The following is an 11,302-nucleotide window of genomic DNA, read 5'->3' on the forward strand; positions in this document are numbered from 1 at the left end:
AACCCTGAGTCGAGTAGTTAAGCTATCATGCTTGAAAACACAATGATGTGGGAGAAAAAACTTATGTTCGGACGATTCATTAATCTTAGAAAAAGGAACGTATTTACAATGACCTAAAGAGACATATTCTGATATGAATTCAGTGTACTGATGCCGTAATTCGTCTGATTTGTTGAGCCTTTTTTCAAGATTGAAAAAACGTCTTTTTGTCAAGTGAAATGATTCACCTAATTTCTGATATTCATTAGGGGTCTTCAGGGGTAGGTCTACTTGAAATCTGCCACATGTCCTCAGCTCGCTGTTCTGAGGGAGTTAATGTTTTTGCTTGAATAGAAGTGAGTGGTTTAGTCTCTTCTATTTCCCAAAATTTCTTTAAAAGAGAATCAAGATCAGCAGTTTGTGCTTGTAATGAAATATTTGAATAATGTGAGTGTGCATTACTCATTGAAGGAGTCGCGTTTGATCCTAACATTGCATAACGAGCGTATGGGATATTTTCACCTACAATAGTGTTTTGAAGAATAGGAAGGTTGGTGCCTAATTTTATTAAGCTATAAGTAACTAGGTCGAAATAAATATCAGCTCCTAAAAGGATGTCTACTTCCGACGGGGTACAGAAATGTGGATCTGCAAGTTTTACATTTTTTGGTATTTTTAATAAGCCTAAATCCAGCGCGACTTGTGGATGCTGGCACGTAATGCTTTCGAGGACAGCACAGGACAGATTAAAGTTTTTACCAGGAGATGTGTTTAAATAGATTTTAAGATCTACCATCTTGTTTGAAACAGAAGAAGTTTGAGCTATACCTGATATTTGAAGATTTCTTGTACATGGTGAATAACAAATTCTTTTGGCTAACCTGTCTGTTATGAACGAAACTTGGCTACCGGAGTCTGTTAAACAACGAACAGATATGGGATTATTTTGAACATCGTAAACAGTTACCAAAGCAGTTGCGAGTAAAATTTGTAGATTGTTCGAATATACGGAGTGGGACCAAATATTGCTCGGACCTGGAAGATTTTGCGTATCTGGTAAACTTTGCGGAATTGCATTTGGAACAGAGTTGTTCTGCGAATTTGTTTGAATATTCTCCGAAGAGGATTGAGACGAATGCTGATTTGGACGTTGATGACGTGAATTACGAACAAATTGATTTTGGGCGGGTTGACTTTCAGAATTCGACCTATACGAACTTTGCCGTCAAGTATTTTCCGACGGAAGGGAAAACCTTTCCCAGGTTTTGCAATTCGAAGATGAGGAACAAGAATTATATATATTTTATATATATATATATATATATATATATATATATATATATATATATATATATATATATATATATATATATATATATGACCACTAGCAAGGCAATTGAGACAAGAACCTTTGTTTTTTACTTTTTGTATACGCTCTTGAGCGGACAAATTTAAAAATTGTTGGCAAGAGTATACTTTGTGTGAGTTAGAATTGCATACGAAACATTTAAAAGGTGTATCTCTATTATTTACAGAAGTATGAAGAGACGATTTTAATTTATAAACTGTTTTATCTTCAAAGATCAAATTTTCCAATATCTTACATTTCTTTTCAATGAAATTCAAAATCTCATCTATTGTAGGAAGTTCGTTGAAATCTCTTTCGGATTCAAAGGATCGTTTCATATTAAAATCTAATTTTTGTGTGAATATGTGAATTAAAATTAAATCTGCAAGATTGTTGGAGATATTTAAATTATTTAGCGCACTTAAATTGCTTTTTATGTGAGTTAAGAATTCTCGCAAGTTTTGAGCAGTATTTTTTGCTAATGAAGGAACGTTCAAAAGTTGTTTTAAATAAGTGTTAATTATTTAACATTTGTTTTCAAATATATTCTTAAGTGTATCGAGAACAACGGAAAAATTTGAGCCTACAACTTCCAAATTTTCAATTAGTTGTAGAGGCTCGTTCTTTAGAATTGATTTTAAGTAAATTAGTTTTTCAATATCTGAAAGATTTGAATCATTTACGATAAGTTTTGTAAACATCTCGATGAAACTAGGCCAATTTGCTATATTTCCATCGAAATGTGGAATTTTTATTTCCGGTAGGCGGATATGATGGTTATTTGAATATGTAGGATTTTGTTGAGCTGAGGTGCTCACAACAGAGTTTACTGAAATTTTATCAATTTTATCATTTAGAGCTAACATAACAGAGAGGAAAAATAATGCATATCAACGACTACAACAACGACATAGAACACGGAAGGCAGAGGAGGAATATAGAATGCTAAGGAGGGAAGAGGGAAGAAATACAATGTACAAAATATTAACTAATTTGATCAGACAAAGAATAGAAAAAGAAACTAGAACAAAAAAATCGGTTGCCTGTAAAGTCGGTTTTACGGGCGAAGATTTTACGTGACAACGTCTTTTTCTCGGTAGAATATTTATTGATATGAATATTATTAAATTGCACAATAGTTGTTTGCAGTTGAAACGCGCTGTTTCTTCTCAATCGACTGAATTACGATTGATTGCAGAGTGATTTAAACTAATAATTTACTTAACACTATCAACATTTGTCAATAGTATGACATAACCTATAAACTCAGTTTCTCAACTTTTGTGTCAATCTAACAATTAATCAATCAATCATAGTTTACGATAATGAAATATTAGTGTACAATTATTTACCTTTATTGTTGTAGTTGTTGTAAATGACGAATCTAAGCACTCCACATTTTCACTACAGACACAGCTGACGATACTTTAACCACACGTGTGAACTTGTATTATGACGCTTTCTCGGTTTTCCAACGCCAAGAACGCTCGAGAAAGACAGAGACACAAGCACGCACCGATTCAACGCGCCTAATTCTCTAGTGCTGCGCGCGCAGCGGACCGATCATGTTTGAGTGGGAGAGAGACGCAAGGCATTCGCCGGTCCGGCGGGCCTCTTTCTCGTTCGGTGACTCATCGTAACAGACGTGAGCGGGCGTTACACTTTTTCATGAGTGACTCCGAGCCACAACCTAATTTAAGACGTTGTCACGTCAAAATAGGTGAATACCAACATGGATTCAGGGAAGGTAAGTCAACAATAGATGCAATACACATTGTAACGCACATCGTCGAAAAAAGTTACGAGCACGGAATAGATCTACATATACTGTTTATTGACTACAAGCAAGCTTTTGACAGTGTAATAAGGGAGGAGCTAATTAAGGATATGAATCAATTAGGCATCCAAGAAAAACTAATAAGTCTCACGAAAATGACGATGAAGGAATCCAAGGCACGAATCTTAACAAGGGAAGGCCCGTCAGATGAAGTACACATGGAGGTAGGTGTCAGACAGGGAGACTCCCTGTCAACAACATTATTTAACATTGCCATAGAGGGGGCAGTAAGAGCAGCCAAAATTATGGTAACGATTATCGAATCTTCAGCCCAACTGATAGCGTATGCAGACGATATTGCACTGATGGTTACTAGAGATTTAAAAACCATGCAGAACATAATATTAATACTAGATAAAGAAGCAAAGAAGAGAGGGCTAGTAATAAACCAAAGCAAAACGAAATACTTTAAGTGTTCAAGAGAGAATACGAACATAGAGAAAGAAATTAAGCTTGGTGCATATACATTTGAAAGAGTACACCGTTTCAAATACCTGGGAGTGATGGTGAATGACAGAAATGATAGAACGGATGAAATAAATGAACGCATCCTACTGGGTAATAAAACCTACTGGAATTACCAAAAATTCCTGAAAGAAAAGTACATTAGTAAGAAAACCAAATTAAAAATTTACAAGACTGCAATCAGACCAGTGATCACCTATAGTGCAGAGACGATGTGCCTAACACAAAAAGATGAAATGAGGTTGGAAATCCTAGAGAGAAACATAATTCGACGAATAATGGGACCGGTGGGAATAAGTGTAGGCGAATTTAGAAGATTAACCAATGAAGAAATTAAAGAAGTCATCGAGGGTGAAGACTGTAACGATGAGTCCAAGCCATCACCGTTAAACCAGCGTGCGCGCCAACCAACCCATGAAGTAGGAGTGTATCGACAGTAGAAAGGGCAAAGCTCCGCTATATAAACGGCAACATTTCCTCATAGAGACAGAATCGACAGGTGTTGACTGAAGGTTCTCTTCTTCCCTACCCCGGCTTGTGGACGTGTTGGGTTCACAAGTTGTTTCCTTTCCTTTTACCGCCGCTATCCGAAGTGCGTGTTGAGCTCTTCACTACCCGTACTCTGAAGCAGTCGTGTTGAGACTGTCGAGGAGTGTCCTATTAACCCGAATCACTTAAGGGACGTGTTGAGTTCCTTTCCTTCCTTCGTACCTATCGTCCGCTGTTATTAAATCGATACAACGTTACCGTAAAATTTCAGATACACACTCGCTTGCCGATTAGACTAGTTCCATATGACAAGGTCAAGCTTAATTTGAATAAATAGGCCAGGTACTGAGAAGACTAAACCAGATTGTAAATATGTACATAAGATTTTTGTCAATTTAATTTAAGGAAGACAATAAAGTTTTATTTTTATTTTGAACTCTGTCTCTGACTGTCTAAAAGCTACCCGGATAGTGAGACCCACGAGAGGACGTCACAAATGGCGCCCGAGCAGAAAAATACGTTTTAAACAATAATACCGACCGGATTCCGAATTTTATTTTCATAAGACAGTACTACATTTCAAATTTTAATCAAAGACAGGGTGATTCACAGTTCAATAATGACAGACGCTCCGGAAACGTCGAAGGTTAGTTGGGTGTACCTATTAAAGAAAGACGAACTTATAGCCGAATTAACAAACAGAGAACAGCCGACGGAAGGGAATTTCAGCGAGCTAAGAGCGAGATTAGTCGCGATCATCAAGGCACCAACTCAAAAAGGCCAAAACCCAGAGGAAATAGAAGAAAACCAGATGGAAGACAGACAAAGAAAGATGGAAATAGTACGCAAATGGGGGTTACACTTTGACGGTTCAAGAGACCCAATAGAATTCATAGAACGGTTGAAAGAACTCCAGACAGCTTACGGCCTACAAGACACCCACGTTTTACAAGCTCTACCAGAAACATTAAACGGGAAAGCATTACTATGGTACAGAAACAATAATAAATATTGGAACGAATTAAAAGACTTCGAACAAGATTTCCGCAATTTCTTCGTTTCCTCCGTTCTCACGCAATCTCTGGAAGCTCAAATCCGGAACCGACTCCAACGAAACAACGAAGGTGTAAAAGACTACATCATTGATATTCAAACAATGATCAGAAGACATGGTGAATTCAATCACCAAGAAGAACTAAACAGGATATACACCAATAATTGAAGCCCCACGAAGGAAGACGTTTTTTTTTAAGAGAGAGGAAGACGATTTTTTGTTTAAGAAGACGATATTTATATTTTTTTTAGGGCGGACACTTTTTATTTCGATGTATTGTAAATTTTTTTTAGGGTAACCAAGTACCTGGCAAGGAATAAAAATAAAAAAAAATTTTGTTCCAAAATTTTTTTTTCCCAGGAAGAGGGGGTGTAACGATGAGTCCAAGCCATCACCGTTAAACCAGCGTGCGCGCGAACCAACCCATGAAGTAGGAGTGTATCGACAGTAGAAAGGGCAAAGCTCCGCTATATAAACGGCAACATTTCCTCATAGAGACAGAATCGACAGGTGTTGACTGAAGGTTCTCTTCTTCCCTACCCCGGCTTGTGGACGTGTTGAGTTCACAAGTTGTTTCCTTTCCTTTTACCGCCGCTATCCGAAGTGCGTGTTGAGCTCTTCACTACCCGTACTCTGAAGCAGTCGTGTTGAGACTGTCGAGGAGTGTCCTATTAACCCGAATCACTTAAGGGACGTGTTGAGTTCCTTTCCTTCCTTCGTACCTATCGTCCGCTGTTATTAAATCGATACAACGTTACCGTAAAATTTCAGATACACACTCGCTTGCCGATTAGACTAGTTCCATATGACAAGGTCAAGCTTAATTTGAATAAATAGGCCAGGTACTGAGAAGACTAAACCAGATTGTAAATATGTACATAAGATTTTTGTCAATTTAATTTAAGGAAGACAAAGTTTTATTTTTATTTTGAACTCTGTCTCTGACTGTCTAAAAGCTACCCGGATAGTGAGTCCCACGAGAGGACGTCACAAGACATAATCAAGTTCGTGAAGACGCAAAGGCTCAGGTGGCTGGGACACACAGAAAGAGCTAATCCAGACTCTACCCTAAAGCGAATAACTGGATGGAGACCAACAACAAAGAGACCAAAGGGGAGACCCAAAACAAGATGGAGAGATCAAGTCTTAGGAGACATAAAGAAGCTGAGAATCTACAATTGGAAGGAGCGCTGTAGGGACCGGAAAGAATGGAGGAAAATTGTAGACAGGGCCAAGTCACACACGCTGCTATAATAATAAAAAAAACAACAGCGGACTGATTCTCCGCAATAAATAAATCAGAGAGCCCAAAAGGGCGGCAAACACTCCGCCAGGAGTGAATAAGCCATGATGATGATGAAGGAGGGAAGAGAAGAAAATACATCGCAGAAAGAAAAGAGAACACATAGAAAAAGAACTCCAAGAAATGGAAGAACTAAATAAACCATCAGAAACCAGAAAATTCTACCAAAAACTTAACAAAAGTCGAAAAGGTACACGCATACCCAACGTACAACACCTTCCCCTATTGTTTGAAGAGACAGCGGCCTCTAAAGGTAACTAATTGCTCAACGGTAACATTTTCATCAGGGTTCAAAAATGTTGGTAGATTTTCTACCCATTTTCCCCAAATTTCACATATTGCAGCGAGTTTATCAGTACGTCTCCTATCCTGTCTTGTTATCAAAACGTATTATTTGCGAATTTTTTGTAAATACTTCCAGGGACATTGTTGCTCGAAATACACTACGACCCCTTTCTTCATTCCACAAACTTTTAGTTGATTCGCCATGGGAATTAAAAACTCCAGCTAACAATAAAAGACCAATGTATGCTTGAAAATCAATTTGATCCAAATCTTCCCAGTTGCTTCCAAAAACACGCTGTGCTTCCATGTTGGTCATTTTTATAATTTGGTTTGCAACTATGTCAGAAAAGAGTGCGTCAAATGAATTTTTGATATCAAAAATTCGTGCACATTCGTATCTATAGAGCGTTTCCCGTTAAGAAAATAACATTAGGCTTATGGAGATCAGTGTTGCCAAAACTCTCAGGCATGCGGTTTACTAGATTGTCGATATATTTTTCGAATTTCCATTTTCAATTAACATTTAACTGTAAAGTCAGAATAATAACTGAAGAACCACAAAGCCTTATTATCATTATGTAGTCTCAGAGAACGACATAAAATCGCTGACATACGCACACCGTATTATTTTAAGTTGCAATTAGTAATTAGATATACGCATTCCAAGCGGTCCGTTTATTTGCTTTTAAATCTTTAATAGCCGGCAAAGTGCATGATTTAACTAAGCAATATTTTCTACTGATTTCTATGATTCATGGTATATGATATTCTTACCGAAAAACAAATAAACTGTCGTTACTAAAATTAAAATAAGATAAAATAAAATTATCTTTTGTAAATAGGTACTATGTATTTAATTAAAATCATTTTCCCTACTTTTCATCTCTTGTTTCGAATGGACACTTTTGGTCAATTACGTTAAAAAACAATTATTTAATTCATGTCTGTGAAAACGAAAATACAAATTATATAACCCTGAATCGTGCTTGTGTTCATCGTGGCATCGCTGCGCTTCTATCGTCCATAAGAAATACATGGCCCTATCTCCGCAATGTTATTTTCTTAACGTTGAACGCTGTATACCTTGCAACTCCTGGAGCATTATTTATAACATTGGCCGTGGAAAAACGACCGCGTTGATAACGATACCGTCTTTTGAAGGAACTGTTACAGAAGGTTCTACAGGATGTTGTACGTAGAATGGAAAAGTAGAATCATCACTACTTTCTTCCTCACTCTCACTACTTATATTGTTTTCTGTTTCTGATATGCCATCATCACTCTCTGACACGTTCGCGAAGGCCATCTTCGGTTAGCGTTCTTCGATGCGGCGACATTATCAACATGCAAACATAGACTGAAATTTGAAATGTAAAATGAATGCGCTTGGCATATCAGTCTCCTACCAGCCTACCACTTGTCTATCAACCCCACTTCCATCTACGTGGCATGCCCTTCTAAATGACATCCTCCAGCTACACTACACATTTTATACAAGTTCTAGCTTGCAGAAACTTGTTTCTATTTATAGACGTACCTGACTGACAAACTGTTGACCCGAACGTACTACCTATAGCTAACAATTTAATTTTTATCAAAAAAATCAGGAAGTTTTTTTTATCGCGTACCTATGCAATTGAAAGACCTCATATTAGGTAATAAAGTCACGAAACACCAAAATGTTACGCCGCGTAATAATTTGCAAAACAAGATGTAAATTGTAAATTTTTTTTTGTCAAATTTACCCGAACAGGAGAACAGGGTTAATTATCTGCTAGAGCTTTTTAATGACTCACAAACCCACGATTTTTTGGTTGTTTTTTGTTTGTATTGTTTTTTAGTGGACTATTATATTTATACTAGTCTATTAATATTTTTTGATATACATATTCATTTTTTCCATTTACTATAACTTAAATACTGCGACAATTATTTATTTAAAGAGATTACATTAATTATTTTATAAAACATTAAGGATCTGACAATGCAGCAACACCTGGAAGTGTTTTACCTTCTAGCAGTTCAAGACTAGCCCCACCTCCAGTCGATACATGAGATACCATTTCTTCAGTGTTCCATTTGGCAGCGCAGGTTGCGGTGTCACCTCCACCTATTATAGTAATTGTGCCAGCGGCAGTAGCTTTTACAACTTCATCCATAATGGCTTTGGTCCCAAACGAGAATTTGTCAAATTCGAAAACTCCTGCGGGGCCATTCCAGACTATGACTTTAGCACGTCGAATAGGTTCTTTAAAGTTGTTTATAGTCGCTGCTCCTACGTCCAAACCTATCCATCCTTCAGGAATTCCTTGTTTAACGGTAGCGCAGCTGGATTTGGCATTTTCTTCAAACTTATCCGCTATTATAAAATCCACCGGTAGATGAATTAGAACGTTGTTGTTTTTGGCTTTATCTAAGAGTTTGGTTACTATTTGTGCCCCTTTTTCGTCATATAATGAGCCTCCAATTTGCATACCTTCGCTCACTTTGAGGAATGTATACGCCATTCCACCTCCAATTATCATTTCATTAACTTTGTCCAGCAAATTCTCAATCAACTGAATTTTGTCTGCTACTTTTGCTCCACCTAGTATGGCTAAAAATGGTCGCTGCGGGTTATCTAAAGCTTTAGCAAAGTACTGCAGCTCTTTTTTGAGTAAAAACCCTGCTGCTCTTTTATCAAATCCTTCTCCCATCATAGAAGAATGCGCCCGATGTGCCGTGCCAAAAGCGTCGTTAACGTAAACATCTCCCAGTTTGCGAAGACTTTGTCTGAACTCTTTAACTTTTTCTGGAGTCGCCTTTATCTTATTACCGCTAGGATCCACTCCTTTGCCTTCTTCTTCAACATGATATCGGAGGTTTTCCAATAATATAACAGAACCTGGTACAGGATTCGCACAAGCATTTTCTATCTCTGGGCCTACACAATCGGGTAAAAAGGTAATTGGTTTATTTAACAATTTCTCCAGTTCTTCAACAACAGGTTTCATAGTGTACTTTGGATTGGTATTACCGTCTGGGCGGCCTAAATGGGACATTAATACAACACTTTTAGCGTGTTTATCCAAGGCGTACTTAACAGTTTCTAATGCAGCCACTATTCTCTGATTGTTAGTGATTTTCCCATCCTTTAACGGAACATTGAAGTCAACTCTCATCAGTACTCTTTGGTTGTTTAGGTCAAGAGCATCTATACAAAGTTTATTAAGTCCCGACATTATTAATTATCTATTGCAAATTTCACGCATAAATTTGATACAATGTGGATATGTCAAGAATGTCAAATTAAAAGTTGCTAAAGGTAATTTCAAACCCCATTTCTTGACTAAAAAGATTAAGAATTTTTTGTTGCCTGTTGATGTATTAAAGTTTGCATTCATATTTTTTTAAAGATACCTACTTTTCTGCTTCTTTTTAGTGACATGGCGTTATACGCCAACTTATTTTTCTTCCAGAAAATCATGTCGAAAAGAAAGAACTAAGGGATCCAGAGAAAATTTGCAGCTTGCAATAAAAGCTGTGAAAACAAGACACAGTTTTACCAAAGAATATAGACGAACATGTTTTTATATTCTTTGGTTTTACCATGGATATATAATTATGAATTATGATAAAAAAAATGCAAAGTGCTCTTTAAAAACATTTATTTGCAAGTAACAAACTTCGATTCGAATTCATATACACCTACAGACTGCTGACTCTTTTCATCATACTCTACCCATTCTTTCTCAGTCAAATTTATATTATCAAAGATTTTATTGCTTTCCTCAACTTTAGCAATCCATCCTTCACTGGGAGCAAATTCGAAAGGTTCTATACCACGACATTCAAAAGAAACAATAGTTTTAAACTTTCCCGAATCTTCATTCGTGTATTTGCCTAGAACATTGTAAACAATATATTTAGTTTTACTTGAAATTTGTTCAATACGTTTTTTATTACCATTAGATCCTGGGACAATATCAAGACAATTCTCTCGACTACAGAGCTTGCACTTGGCAATATAGTTATTCTCCGATTTTCCTGTTTTTCCTGGAAAAGTTAGCGTTTCTGAGATATCATGCCATTTGTTGGATTCTTCCCCGCAGCTTGTACATTTCAATTTGAGCAGAAAGTTGTAATCAGGATGATTCGTATATAATTCTTCTATTCCTTCGAGTGTAGCCTTAATTTGTAAACTAAGTTTACCCATTTTATAAAAAAATAAAGTACTTTACTAACATTTACAAAGTTCAAACTTACTTCTTATTGTGCTAATTCTCAATTCTGTCAAATAAAAAAAAAACCCACCAACCTAAAAATTTGCGGATTGTCAACGTCAACGTCGTCAACGTACATTTCAACGTACATGTGTCAATAACAGGGATATGATAATAATTATAAAATAAATTAAACTTTCACTCATATATAAAATTCTAAATTCATTTATTTCAAATATTGCATACTGTTTATAATTACATAAATATATTAAAAAATAAGTTGAGTTCTCATAAGATAACAGTTAAATAGACAACAGTTGATATTATGGTTATGGTAGCA

General features: G+C 36.5%; 2 protein-coding genes across 2 annotated transcripts; both read right to left on the reverse strand.

The window, feature by feature from the left end:
* Nucleotides 1-8,678: 8,678 nt before the first annotated feature.
* On the reverse strand, nucleotides 8,679-10,098 carry LOC140446252 (probable phosphoglycerate kinase). Its single transcript, XM_072538792.1, has one exon. The coding sequence runs from the start codon at nucleotides 9,979-9,981 to the stop codon at nucleotides 8,731-8,733; it is 1,251 nt and encodes a 416-aa protein (XP_072394893.1). The 5' UTR covers nucleotides 9,982-10,098; the 3' UTR covers nucleotides 8,679-8,730.
* A 292-nt stretch (nucleotides 10,099-10,390) lies between these two features.
* Nucleotides 10,391-11,051, reverse strand: LOC140445231 (UPF0587 protein CG4646). Its single transcript, XM_072537129.1, has 2 exons — nucleotides 10,706-11,051; nucleotides 10,391-10,642 (listed from the first exon to the last, which is right to left on the reverse strand). Exons 1-2 carry the CDS (start codon nucleotides 10,953-10,955, stop codon nucleotides 10,407-10,409), a joined length of 486 nt encoding a protein of 161 aa, XP_072393230.1. The 5' UTR covers nucleotides 10,956-11,051; the 3' UTR covers nucleotides 10,391-10,406.
* Nucleotides 11,052-11,302: the final 251 nt, after the last annotated feature.

This window comes from Diabrotica undecimpunctata, chromosome 7 (genome assembly GCF_040954645.1).
Source record: "Diabrotica undecimpunctata isolate CICGRU chromosome 7, icDiaUnde3, whole genome shotgun sequence".
NCBI lineage: Eukaryota > Metazoa > Arthropoda > Insecta > Coleoptera > Chrysomelidae > Diabrotica > Diabrotica undecimpunctata.